At 31.7% G+C, this 15398-nt stretch overlaps 1 protein-coding gene across 1 annotated transcript; it reads right to left on the reverse strand.

The window, feature by feature from the left end:
• Positions 1 to 380: 380 nt before the first annotated feature.
• Positions 381 to 12249, reverse strand: LOC106708368 (connectin; the record flags this gene model as incomplete). The annotated part of the gene is made up of 3 exons (XM_014499859.2): positions 12145 to 12249; positions 2844 to 3903; positions 381 to 775 (listed from the first exon to the last, which is right to left on the reverse strand). Coding segments are annotated over exons 2-3 (1443 nt in total), but the record flags the coding sequence as incomplete, so codon positions are not given.
• Positions 12250 to 15398: the final 3149 nt, after the last annotated feature.

Consider the following 15398-nt stretch of genomic DNA (forward strand, 5'->3'; position numbering starts at 1 on the left):
TATTTTATTAAGCATAAAGCATTATAAAGAGCAAAAATTTAAATTATTTGATATCATATTTATAATTCTAAAGAATAAGCTGCCGCAATCAGAATCGGTGAATGATAACCTAAGTAAATCCTTAGTAAACATTTCTTACTAAGTATACACTATGGGAAGATCTTAGTTATTTTTGACTCTGAGTGTGGCAATATATATTTACATTTCAATACAAATACATAAACTAATTAATCTTGAAAATTTTTCAAATTCCTTTATGTACAAGTTTTATAACACTTATATATAAAACTAAAAAAAAACATACCTATTTTTAAAATCAATTTCATAATGTCTAATATCACAAACACTTTCTCATCAAATTTTTAAATCTAAATTAATAATACCATAGTTAAAATGTAAACAAATTTTGATACATTACTTGTTACAGATAAAGCTTTTAATCTTATTTCATTTTGTATCGGCTGACCGTAAGCATCCTCGACTGACTGCATTAACTCTTTCGGACATGGGAGTGTCTCTAAAGGTATCTCTGTCAATTTCTTCGCCTTGTTCAACTTCGGTTTATCTTTATCTAAATATTCTTCTTTGTCGTAGTATTCGTAGTTGTCATCTGATAAAATATTTCCGCTTTCTTCCTCGTTGTGCTCGTTTAAATGCCGTTCATTGTTCTCGACACAGGAAACTTTTTCGAGAGCCTCTCTCATTTCAATGCTCTTAGTTTCGTTAAGTAAATGATAAATCCAAGATAATCGGCAGTTACAGCTGAACGGGTTACCTGAAACAAATGAACGTTATTAATTTTTTACGTACTATTCGTTTATTATTTTTATAACAATTTTTTTTTTATTATAGTTTTAATATTAATACCGCACAGTGAATAGAGTTGGTCTTAGTTATCATATTACAATAGGTTTTGACATTTAATTATTAAAATCAATTTAATTATAAAAAAGAAAAGTTCGAGGATATTTTAATATAGTTTTTAATTCCGTTAACAAAGTCAAAGGCGTTTACATTTAATGCCAGCAACAAAGACAAAGTGCTTGAATAATTAGATAATATGCCAAGTAAACTGCATAACACGTACTTAATTTTAATTCTACAAGCATCGTTAAATTATCTGTAGAGTTGTTTGAATCGCAATCTACTGGGAGCTGAGAACAGACTGAGTCAATAAAAATAATTTTATTCGCAGCCCGCGGCATGTTCTTTATCCGTTTTTAATGTTCAAAGGTATTCCGGTGCTCAGAATTTAAATGACGTGGAAGCTTTACAATGGAAAAAGAATTATCTTTTCTAACCGCATCTATCTTCAAGTAATACTTTCGTAGTTCTATTTGTATGCTTTGAGAAACATAAGGTAATTTATTATATTTATACGTTCGGTGTATACATTGACTAGTTTAACCCATCGGAGGTCCTTCATTAGTGTGAGTGATTACTGGCCCCTATACGCAGGCGGAACAGACTCTACCCATGAGTATAGTAGAGAATTGAATATTTAACGCAAGGTTATATAATTAATTTTTTTTACAGTTCTATTTATAACTACTATTGGTACTATGCTAGAGAAGGCGAAGCGGGGATTTTGGGATTTAATCGAGCGTGGCAGTTAATCTTATGGGAGGAAGAATGCATATAATCAAGTAGTCGCACCATTCATATAACTCTGCAAATAGAGCTGCGCTTTTAACACAGCTAATATACCAAGAAAACAAAATCGGTTGTTATAAATACTAAAGAGCGTCAGATTAAGATAAGGTGGAATAGTTCTAAATGTCTAAAATTTAATATCCCCGCTTCGCCTCTTCTAAGTTTTACTCGTATCGTATAGGTAGCATATGTGCAAAACTGTATCAATTCGTTTAGTATTTTATGAGTTTATTTTCCAGTAGACAGACGCGGCGTGAGATCGTTATCTATATTTATACTAAGTAATGTGCGCTGGTATTAAATAAGGCGCCCTTAATAGAATGTTTAATAAAGCAAGTAACAATAGAACGTGAGCGATAAATATATCTATGTGCACGTGAAAACGTATCAATACGTCACATATGTATACACAATAAACATGTGAAATACCATTTTTGTATTCAATTCACACAACAATAGCTCTGAATAACCCACTCATGAATAATATAAAGCAAACTGTACACGAGCGAACACAAAAGAGCCATAAAATACCTAATAAACAAGCAGGAATGCTTGCAAATAAAAAGCTATTTCTCAACGTTTCCGAGGAAATTTATCGCGTCCCATTGCAAAATATAGGTACGATCCGAACCCCTACGGGTATGATATAAGTGAGTGAGGAGACCATAAAAATAAAGGTGTTTTAATATTTTATTAAATTAATGCAAAAAATAGCGCTGGCGTAGGTAGCATCTGGCCGGTTAAATTACGTTTGAGGATCGAGCGTTCGATCTCATTACGTTTATAGCAAAGACTTTTTATTTAAGTCCTAGGTTTTTCATTTAGGTAGTGTTTTAGTTTTGTTTGTTACAGCCAGTAGTTCGGGTTAGTTGAATGAAGGAATATATTAAAATTTAAAAATATCTTTAATGATTATATTGTATTTAAATGATCGACTTACCGTTGGTTTCTGAGACAAAATCTCCGTATAAAACAAATCATCATCAAAACAGAGGTAATATGTTTTAAACGGCGATTTTGGTCTCAGAAACCCACGGTTAGTTGCATTGTAATCTATGTAAATATCAAACAATACTTAAACAGAGTCATTCTGAAATAGTCGAAGTATGTATGTGAAATAATATAGCTAAGTTACTCATCGAAAGCCTTTCGATAAATAATAAATTGATAATTGTAAAATCAATACTTACCATCCAAATATATTACAGCGGATTGTGATTTATCGTTGTCGACCACCTGTCGGACTGTTTCGTACGACACAAACGTCAATAGATTGTCCTTTAAGTTTAACACAGTAAGTTGCCTCGTGTCTTCAAGAATATCATCGTAAAACGTGGTTAATCTATTTCCCGATAGCGTCAATTTACGTAACTGACCTAATCCCCCGAAAGCTCTCTCCGAAATGTACTCAATAGCGTTATTATCTAACATCAACTCTTTCAAGCCCCACAACTCGCTGAAAGCCAAATTACCTATCATTGCCAACTTATTACTTCTCAAGTTTAATCTAGAGAGATTCTCGAGCCCCTCCAACATCTCTCTCGTTACGACCGATATATAGTTATAGTCTAATCTCAGTTCTAACAAGTTGTTTAAGTGCTTGAAGCATCCTTCGTGGAGTACACTTATATTGTTATTCGATAAATGCAGAATGTGTAGATTTGGCAAGTTAAAGAATACGTCCCTCTTCAATTCCGATATCTGATTGTCGTCTAACGTCAAGTTGGTCAACATCATTAGTTGAGAAAACGAATGTTTATCCAAATGGCTTATCTTATTTGATTTTAATACAATTTGTCTTAAGGTCGATGAGTTTGTGAACGCGTAGGGCGGTATCTTTTTTATTGTACCAAATTGTATTGATACATCTTTAAGTTTGTCGAGTCGTACGATAGCTTTTGCTGGGATAAATGTAAGTGCATCATCTGATCGGACATTGAACATTAAATGTTCTATTTGTGCTTGTGAAGTGAAACTGGGCCATATTGGATCGTCTTCAGTAATACCGCCACTGAATACCCAGCAGTCGGCCCGTGTCGCCATTTTAGGTTTATTGCTGTCACAGTAGCAGTGTACTTTAGATCGTCTGTCTTCGATGTCGCATATGTTGATGAAGAGTGGCACTTGGTAGTAACGTCTGTCTATGATCGGTTTTGTTTCATTTTTACTCTCGGTCACAGTCAGTTTTACTGTCATAACGGAGGCAATAATGATCATATATTTGGAGATCTGTTCCATTGTGACGATTATCTGTAACAAAGAAAACAGAGTCAGATACTTATTAGTCGCCAAAACAAAACCCGGATTTTTTTTTCCTTACACTTAAAAAAAGATTATAGCAAATTATCTGTCGAATAGTTCCAATTTAGTTACCACATTTTATATAATATATTGGAAATGTTAATACATAAATAAATAACGTTAAAGAAAAAAGAAACTAACATAAAACTAATGTAATTTTTATGTCACAAAATCGTACAAAAATATATTTATACTGGTTTCCAGAATTCGTTAAGAAATCAGACTGTATCACGTCTTAACCTTGAGAATACTCCGCCTTGAATAAAACATCATACTGTCTATCTTTGTCTACGTCATTAGTGAAACCTCGACAAGAAGTAGAGCATACTTGTCTCGATAGCACGCCCATACTTTAATATTACAGTAACATACATTGACAAAATTAGATCAATGTTTCATATTAAGTAATGTCGTATCTTTTACTATAATTCTTGTATACAGCAATATTCGTCCCTTTCATTATTTTAAAGAAAATTGAGATAACAACATGTTTTTGTATAGGTGTAAAGCCAGTGAAAACTCACAGTCAATACTAACAATTTCTTTTTACTAGTTGTCGGGCAGGATTATTCTTCGATCCATACGTCGAATTAATTTTAATCAATAAATTAATCTTATCTCCAATTAAGCTTATTACATTACTTTTTAATGTGATCTTCATTAAATTAAATTTCGTCACCAAAACAGAAAAGCACCTTTCAAAATACCTAATTTATATAGCTTTTTTCTGCACACGTAGCGTTTACCGCGGGTACTTTATATGTCAGGTCCAGTACCGGGGTATGAAATATATCTCAGAGTTCAACTCAACTACGTAACCCTAATCTAAAAATAATATGAAAATTATTTTCGTTTGTATGAAATCTAAGAAACACTTCAGATGTTAAATTAAAATATATTCTTGGAGATTATGATTTTAGATATCTTGGAAAATATTATAAAAATAACATAAAAGAAAATAACAATTTTTTTTCTTCAAATTTTCTGAATATTTCTTTATTTTAAACCAGCTATTTTTTAAGTATGTCATTTTCTTAAAAGGAAGGAGCAAATTGTGTCAATTTCTCGTCTTTTTAGTATAGATAAATATAATCAAATAAAAAAGCCGCTTTGAAAATAAAGGAATACGTCTATGTTGAAAATGAGCATTCCTCTGTTTGCTCTCCTGGGACTTTAGGGATTGAGACAATGAAATTTAGGCTGCCAATTAACTTGATGAAATTACCTAAATAAGTCACGCGCTCACGTAATGAAGATTCATAGTGATTTTCATAAGTTTTAGATCAAACAAATAATATTATATACATCAGAAATTATTATATTATATATATCAGCTGTTGTCCGCAACTACATTCGCACGGAATTAAAAAAAGTCTAATAATAAATGTATCCTATGTCAACCGGGCATATTGTGGCTTCCCAACAGTGATGATTTTTTTTAAATCGGTCCAGTAGTTCCTGTTTATAATATTAGTACAGGTAATTATGCTACAGCAGCCCTAGAGACACTACGTGGAAAAATAGGCATCGGATTAAACAACATATCTGAGGCCCACTCACGTAAGGTCGGCGCAGAAGGTTTTTATAAGCGTTTTGACTTAATTTTTTACGGTTAAATCGGATTACACCTCACTGGTTAATATAAGTCCATTCGTTTAAAATACAACAAGTTACGAATTGCGGACAAGTTTACATGTTTGAATTCATACACCTGCGTAAAACATTACCCTCTTGTCAGTCGGGTAAATACAGAAACCTTTTATAAAAGCTCAACAAATTAAATCGTCTAGTAGAATTAAAATTAATCGTTTCTCTTGATTAAAAACAAATATATTTTGCGTAAGTGTAATTTACTTTCAAAACAAACAGAAAAATGTTTCGGAAACTCGAGAGCGGTGAAAAATTATTTATACGAAACATTTGTTGATACAAGAGATTGAATTTACTTACTGAAATAAATTGCTGTTTTCCTTGTACATAAATTAACAAAAAAAGCTACATTAGTGTACTTTGCATCTTATTAAATATTTTTATTTAAAAAAAACAAAAGAAGATAAAAGCGGTGGATCATATTTCTTATGTTATTACTGGCTGGTGACTTCATCAGCGCAGTTGAAAAAAAATGGGCCTTAGTTACTCTGGCATACCTCAGCTATCTTCCAGTAAAAGGAAAAGTCCCGTCGAAGTTGTTACAGCCGTTTTTAAGATTACCCGGAACAAATGCGGATTTGCAGACAAAAAGACAAAAATTATAAAAATTGGTCCTTCAATAAAAACAAATACACCATGTTTAAGTTAAGAACAAAACATTAAGAACCGTCAATTTTATTTATTGAATATTTAGAAATTTAATCAACACGCATATTATATTTGAAAGCAAACATATTATTTTTTTGTTCAGTTGTTTCTACGATTTAAATTCACATCAACAACGTGCTAGTGCGTGCCCTATACATTTCTGATTAACATAAAAGCATTAAGAACCTTACGAATGACCTTGTCGAATCAAGGATTTCTCCACACTGAAATTACCATACTAAGCGACATACGAGGGTATAAAAGACAAATCACTGGTTACTATTCGCTTTTGTCTAAAAAGGACTACAATAAATTAGTGGCTTTATTCACTACGAAGTTTAGTGAATACATTAATTCGGCAATGGTGGGGCGGTATTTGATCATTACGGTCTAACGATCAGAGTCAATTAGTGAAGAAGACACATAAGGAATATCCAAACCAATCACACTACGAAATTGGCTTGTAATTTAAGCTTCTCTCTTAACAGAAGTTTTGTTCACTGTAAAAGTTTAATGTTACCATTAGTAAATTACCGAAGTTTATACAGACGGAGTATTAAATTATCGCTTAGATTCGTTTTACTATTTGTAGATTTGTCGATTTTGAAGTGTACGTTTTTATTTGATGAGTTTTTGTATTAGAAATTATAGTGTCAAGTCAGCCTGGCTTCTTTAGGAGGGTAATAATTTTCGAACATACATGTATGTATGTGGGGATTGTATTAACATCAATTTCATAGTGACCGCCTGTAATCTTACTAATATTATAAAAGGAAATATTTAGATCGATGGATGTTTATTTGAAGGTATCTCCAGAACAGCTGCATGGATCTCGATGAAATTTGGTATAGAGGTAGAGCATAGTATGGAAGAACACATAGGCTACTAATTAAGTCTTTTTAATTCCGTGCGAACGGAGTCGCACAGCTAGTATAAAATATGTCTCGTAATATATAAAGGAATATACTGAGAATATTTTCTTATAAAATGTACGTATTTTCTTTTATAGTAAAATCACATACTACTTGTTAGACCCTAACATATTGTGGACCGATCATTTCTAGACATTGATTTATGAATTCGAGATTGCTGACCGAAACTTCCTCGACCAAAAATGATTGAATGCACATTTCAACTACCTTCTTGTGTTGGTACATTTATCATTCTAACTTTAATCATATCAACGCTGAGAAATATGTTTACACAACAAATGTCAAGTGTATAGGTAATTTACAAAGCACAGAGTAGAAGTGTATTGATTATATTACAAAAGTATGTCGCGTGTAATTTTAACACTTTCTCTTTCTAACCTCTACTAACTTAGTTATTTGTTCTGCCTTTGCTACATTTTTACCGTTTTTTCCAATTCCTAATACTTAATATACATTTTTAAAATAGTAATTAACTTTTGACGGGAAAGTAGCTGATGCACGCAGGCTTTATAAATTTTGCGCTAAGTTGCGGGCGACCGCTAGTGAAGAAACTAAAGTCTTTGGTTTCACCATGCTGAAGCCGGGGGGTATATCGCCGTCCAAAAAAAAAATAACACCTATAATGACACATCATAACCTTACCTAACCTAACCCACACTAAATAAGGTCGGAAGTTCATGTTTTCATCGTCCAAATCGATCTAGAATACAAAAGTAATTTTAGTCGACAATCTTTTCTTACCCACCTTTTACACAATCCCATCCATTTTTCATTAAACAAAATGTAAAAAGAATACATATTTTCAATTAATTGCTTTTATTTGTATAAAACAAAAGATTTACGATATAAATACAATTTGATATAGGCAAAGTTTGGAACATTATCAAATGATTTACTTACGAAAAGTTTTGCAATACTTCGTGTGAGCACGAACTGGTGTAATAAGTTCGTAGTTGAATGCTCCTATAAAGATATATGCACTTAAAGATAGCTTTATAGTTATCTTTGTTACTTTTATAATAAAAAAAAATTACTAAATTAATCTAAAAACTTCAAATATACATGATTTCTTAGCAAAATTTCATTAATCCGAGACTTCCCGTAGCCTTAATGATTAGACGTAGACTTAAGGATTTGTACTGTTCCCCGAAATGTTATACGTCTAGTAGGATTTACAAAATCTCTCTTTGAATACATTTTTCGATTTTTTTTAACTATTTAAATGTATTTATTTAGTTAATCATACATGTATACACTGCTATTAAAAGTGAGTCTAATAATTATTACAAGTTGTCGTAACGATCCGAAGAAAATTACATAATTAAGCGTCTCAGTTTTTTACCATGGCCTTTAGACGTTACTCGACCTTGATATTTTATGCTTTGATATTTCTTCATACATATTTATGGTAAGAAATTAAAAAATATATATTCTATAAGATTTTGGGTAATATGATACAACTTTTTTTGAAATACTGGCATTTACGAGTATTATAAGAGTACTAAGAACATTGCGCAATTTTTTTCTTTTTTTCCATCCTATATACAGCTTTATATTGTTGCACTTAAGATCAAGTAACGTGCTTATTTCAGTTATTTACGTTATTAAATACATAGATGTTAGACATTGTATTAAATTTCATTAAAAAGTTAAGACCTCCATACCGACGGTAAATTTAATCCTCACTATTGTCTAAACGTAAACTCGGATAATCAGCGTTTATTTTCACAAGCATAGGAAACCTCGTCGGTTGTTTACGACTTCCATAATATCACATTACCCGTCGCTTAATTAAAATGAAGGCCGAAGGCCACTTTAGTTGATACTTTACGCAACACAGATGTCGCTACTTTCGACGTCATTTAGCAACAGCCGCTTCAAGGAACAATGAATTATTCATAAAATCACGCCTTTTCAAAAGATTGTACTGACGAAAAGTGAATTTTGACAATTAACGAAATAATTTTGCAAAGCGCTTTTGTCGATGTGCTTTTACTTTTTAAACAAAGGACCGCAACAAAGTATTGTCCTTTAAGACGTTGAACAAAAACTTAGTGTAATTACTTCTAAAGGCTCTTTCACTTTTGCTCTCATTGTTTTGGGGTCGGTTACAGTGTTAGGTACAGTTGATTAGATAAAGGTTTTGTTACATTCAACTTTTGATGAATTTTGTTCGTCTTAAATTTTCAATTTGATATTACATTAAGACGAACACAGCTAATGTTTTATAATATGACAATAATTTTAAAGTTAAAATGTTGTATTTAACAATGAACAGTGCTCTACTCAACATTTTTACAACAAGAGTACTGAAAAATTAACACAACAATTGTCATGGAAACAAACGTTTCCTTTCACACGTGATAACGAATTTTCATGAAAACTTGAAAATCAAACGCTGAGTTTGTACGTTTTTTTCGAATCTATTAGAGAGCATTGTTCTTTGATCGGTTTGTGCAGAATATTCAGGATAAACTTTTTACTTTTTCCTACGAAACTTACGAATTGAGTAATAAAACAAACTATTTAACTAGTTGTAATTTACCTAGTATATAGTAATAAAAAAAATTAAGTAGTTTTTGAGTTTTTGCACTAGCGTACATTAATATTAGGGTACGTCAAAAAAAAAATTGTTTATGTATAGTTTCTGTGATCAAATAGTTTATCGAGAGATAAATTTTTCTATATAAACACAATACGTTTTATAAAGTAACTTAATCGTTACTAAGTTAGCTAGCTTTTTATACCATTAATATAAAACCTTTTACACAAATGTGTTAAGAATCCACTTCAAAAGAACGGAAGCTGTAAAACTCCCGAACTACTTCACTCCTGAGGGAGGCATTAAAAAAGTACTGTTAGGATGAGGTCGAAACTCAAATAGGAATGAACATACAACACAAAAATATACTCCAGTCTTAATTTTATCTCTTCCGTCTTTTATAAGTGATAGCCGGTTTTCTTGTTTTATTTTTCGGAAGCTTTTAGTTCATTGCTTTATAAAGCATGTGTCACACAGACGGCAAGTATAAAGTAGAGGATTTTTTACTACTTTTAATATAGAAGAGCAACTGACTCCTGTAACCACATTAAATAAAATCACCTAAACTTTGGTCGAGTCGATAAATGTTAAAAAGTTAATCGCATATAAAAGATTTTTTATTAATAAAAAACTACAACTGTTTTCTATCGCTAATATTTCGCTTATACTGTGTAACGCAAGCATTAAACACATATGAGACTGTGGGAATCTTTAAAACGTGCTATTAATTAAGTCTGGTTTTTATACGAATTTTGACTACTGAATATCTTAGCATCGTAGCTTAGCAAGCGTATTCTTACTGAAATGTAGAAGCTATTCCACCTACATTGTAGTATTAACAATGTTATTTTATTGGTGTAGGTGAACTAGAATATAAAAAAGGAAATCGTTCAGGATTTTAAAATTGATACATTTTTATGTTACAGATTTAATACTCATTTTTATAACTAACTATATGTGCATTTTTTTTGTATTGATTTTAGTTATATTTGTATTATTTTAATTAAAAGATTTTGTATTAATTGTTCCTTTTTATTTCATACTTCATACTAGCTTTTACTCGCTACTCCGTCCGCACGGAATAAAAAATAGAAAACGGGGTAAAAATTATCCTACGTCCGTTTCCTGGTTCTAAGCTACCTGCCCACCAATTTTCAGTCAAATCGATTCAGCCGTTCTTGAGTTATAAATAGTGTAACTAACACGACTTTCTTTTATATATATATAGATTACTAGCGTTTTCCCGCGACTCCGTCCGCGCGGAATAAAAAAAAAAAAAAAGAGAACGGGGTAAAATTATCCTATGTCCTATTCCTGGTTCTAAGCTAACTGCCCACCAATTTTCAGTCAAATCGATTCAGCCGTTCTTGAGTTATAAATGGTGTAACTAACACAACTTTCTTTTATATATATAGAGGTATAGATATGTCACAGAGAAAAGTCAGGCGTGTTTATTAGTTAAATTAATTTATGCTGTCATTTACAATATAAGATGCTACAAATGGAACGCGTCAAAAACAATACCATTCTGTGATTCGGGACATTAGGAAACGTGAGTAAAAGTTTAAATCTTAAAAATAAATAAATTATTTTGGTATATGTTTTTACTAAGAAATGCTTTGTTATAAAATATTTTTCTTTTCGATTTATAAAATATATCACATTTAATGATTAATTTTATAAGAGGAGATAGGCGATAATCCCTTTTACCTAATTTATATACTCTTCAAATAAATGATAAATTACTTTGAAAGTCCAAATAAGATAAAACTTTAAAGTTAAGTCTGAGATAACTCCTAAATCATGTTAAAGAAGACAACTTCGAAGTGTATGAAAAATGAGATCGCGAGTTTTTGACCTCATTCTGAAATGATATAACATTTTCTTTTCATTGGCTATCTTATATAAATATTATCTAATAAATATATAAAAGCTTTCTTTATAAGTAATGTTTGTAAGTTTGATCTAGATTCTGTCATGTAATTAAAATTTTACCGTAAGTTTTATGTCGCTCTCTCTATAGTCGTCATCTCTATTTAAAATAGAAAACTACAACATTAAAAATCGTCCACCGTTTTCAATTTATTTATTCAAAAGATGTTAATAGAATATATATATGCAAGAAATCATTTAATAACACATGGTTATTTGCAAATTTTACTTTCTTTAAATAGTCTGACGTAATAATTTTATTTAAATCTACAATCTATCACAGTAGTTTTAACTTAACAATAATTATATCTTATTATTTGAATACTTTTACTATTTGATTGTCTCAGACTCTCATAAAAATAATTTTTTTCTATCTCTCAATTTTTTATAATTCTAACTTAAAACAATAAAAAAATATACTCTTTAAACTAAAAATTCAATAAAAACGCGTTGAAATCTATTCTATGATAAAACAACATAACTTACCTTAGTTCATGTCATAATTCCATTAACAGATTACTCAATTCACTGAAAACGAAAGTCTAAAACTTCGTAATGATACAGAGGTCGCGAGACACGTGTTCAACTGTCAACGGTCCAACGTCTACTGACTATGGAGGTCCACACGAAACTTGCCAGTTACTGAAGCTTCGCAAACATGCGCAGAAAGGGCTCGGAGAAAGGAAATTTACTAACGTATAATGTTGTAAGGATATGAAAATATTTGTCATAGAGATTTTAAAGCTATTGGTAGTCGTTTTATTTTTATTAAAAAGTGATACGGGGTTTTACGTCTTCGTCTATTGGTAACGTGTACTACGTTCTATGCACAGAACATGTTAACTTAAAATGTTTTTTTTTATGGTATAGTATTTTATATACGAGTGTTTATGAATTACATTTTTTCCATCTAAAGTGTCAGGTTCGTTTCATTTTTTATTTTTCTCGACACATAAAAGTTATTGATATGTTAGTCCATTACTAATAGACGCAAAAAACTCCACTAATTTTAATTAGAAATTTATACCACTACGGAAATAACTGGAAAACTACTCAATAAATGTGTTGCCTTATGAAGGAGAGCTATACTAGCTCATTATATCTATTCTCATTTTATATAGAGCTATTTCAAGTATATCTGGCTATATAAGTAAGTTATCAAATAACAGTCAGTGTAATCTTAAGTAATATTTTAATTTTCATGGCACTTAGTAAGAACTTACTTACAACCTTTAACAATGGGTCGGCCACCCAGAGGACAGGCGTCAAGTGGAAGCAAATTCAACATTTCGATTCTTTCCCATTCCGCCCTTTTCTTATAAGGATAGGATGGGAAGGAGAAGTGGCTTTGACGGAGGAGGTGATGCATAGAAGGGAGAAATAGCATTTTCCTGTGCGCGCGTTTCCTTCTTCGATTAAAGGTAGGCAACGCATCTGCAGTTGCGAATGTCAGTGGGCAGCGGATGCTTCGCTGTTAAGGCGAATTCAGATAGCGGCTTGATCGTTTGTCAGTTTATGATATAAAATAATTTTCGACAAGATACAATATTGTCTATATTAATTTAGATAGATGGCGCAGCGAAGTGCATTACATTTACTTGGTCATGTTCGGCAGCTATTTGCTTGGACGACCACTAATAGCATTTATAACTGAGTGCTTCCCTGTTACAAACCACACATTAAACTGTCGTTCGCTCGGCTGCGTATTGATCTTCTAATATGTGGGTTATTCTAGTAAGATTTAGAACTTTGCCACATTGATTTATTAACATCGTATTACCACAATTCACTTTTTAAAAGATGATGTTAATGGTATTATGTCTTTTAGGTTAACTACATTATATGTTCATAATACATAAGTACATTTCATGTAATAAGTACCCTTATTTGAAACAACATGAAGTTATGACGTTCGTGTAATAAGAACCAAATGGGGTTAAAATTAGCCTGTGAATTGGGCAATTGTGCCATTTCGTGCAAACTGCACTTGCCAGCTCGCTTCTAAGCTTGGAATCAGTGGGTGTTACCACTTTACTTTACGATTAATTTCGGGGTTGATTTCTTACGTAAACTTTAACTGAAAATGATAAACTGCAAAAGGTTATTGACTGCTTTTCTTTATATGTAATTAGTATAAATTTTACGTTATTTTTAAAAACAAGTTTCTTCATTATTGTTGCATTGCTTATTGGTTACATAATTAAGTTGATAACTTAATTTATAAATGGAATTAAAACTTTACCTGAATTAAACAGATTCAATAAGTACTTCTTACATTTTCCTCGTAATTAAAGTATTAAAGTAAGTAAATATATAGGTATATACATAGCATAGCAATGCTATGTATATTGTTTTAAACAGCTTAATAAAAGCTCGCTAAAAGCTAATCAAATATAATTGTGCGCACCAGAGGTTCGTATTAAATTAACTTTAATTGTTACTAACACTCAACTTTAATGTACTGAATGGTTAAATAAAATGGAGGTCGAGAAAAGGTTTCTACGTAAGCGCTTACGTCGAAAAAAAAACCTGCAAAATTAAATGCTGCGAAGTATTTTTAAGCGCATTTTATAATTAAATATACAGTTCGCATTTCCTCTCGCGCTTCAGAGCGGCACTTTCGAATACTTACTTCCTTTAATACGATTTTTTGCAGCGCTACCTGGCGAAAATTTTAATAAACTTCGTCGTGTTCGGACGTGTTGACGAATAAAGTGCAATTTTTTGTTGTTTTAATAATTTTTGGATTGATGTAAATATCAAGAGAGTTACAAATTTAATATTGGCTATTTAAAAACACCCCGAAAGAGATTTTTGTTAGATTTGATTGGATGTTTCGTCTTAAAGTTTTTTTTTTTTTTTATAGGAGAAGGGGGTAAACGAGCAACGGACCGAGAAATATGTGAACAAACAATATTTTAAGTTATTTTGGAAATTGAATTGAACATTAATTAAAGTTTCCTTTACGTCAGCGGCGTTGAATTCTATCGCTACTACTTCAAACAATCAACACATCTCAAGTTGTAATTAGTAGTTGTTTTGTTCTGGGCCCGAAACATAAAACAATGTTCCTTGAGGCGAGAAAATGGGATCGTATTAACTTTAAGGATTGACATCAATAAATTTAAATTATTCCACTAGAGGCCTCAACAAACTCAAATTACCTTTAGACCGCACCTACGTCTGTGCCAAACAAGTTTGTGTATTACGACACTGATAGCCGCTGAAATTGCGGGGATTTGATGGAAACGAAGCACGTTCCATTTTAAGGTTGGACCACACTAACTTACCAAGATTATTACACTTAAGGTTTACATCACACGGAATATCAACATGAAATTACTTTATAAGGATTTCTTCGAGATTTCTGAATGTTAGAAATAGAAGCTTCATTCAATTTTATACCTTAGCTACAAGACAATACAACCGAAAATAAATTGCAGGTAGTTTAATACGAATGAAACAGGAAACCACGAACCGGGTCATCCATGTTCCAATCAAGTGGTCGTCTTCTATTAACATACGTGGGACACTCAGAAAGTTTTGCGACTCTAAAAAAAATGTTCTATAGGTAAACATATTTTTATTACATCTTTTCAAAGGACTCTTCACTAGCCTCTATACAAAGTTTCATGCGTCTGAACCAGTTTTAGAAACACTTTTTCCATTCCGCCGCAGACACCTCGTTTACAGCCATCTCCAACGCTGAGAGCGCATCATCCGGCGACGAAAATTGAATC

The sequence above is a fragment of the Papilio machaon genome, chromosome 14 (assembly GCF_912999745.1).
Source record: "Papilio machaon chromosome 14, ilPapMach1.1, whole genome shotgun sequence".
Lineage (NCBI taxonomy): Eukaryota > Metazoa > Arthropoda > Insecta > Lepidoptera > Papilionidae > Papilio > Papilio machaon.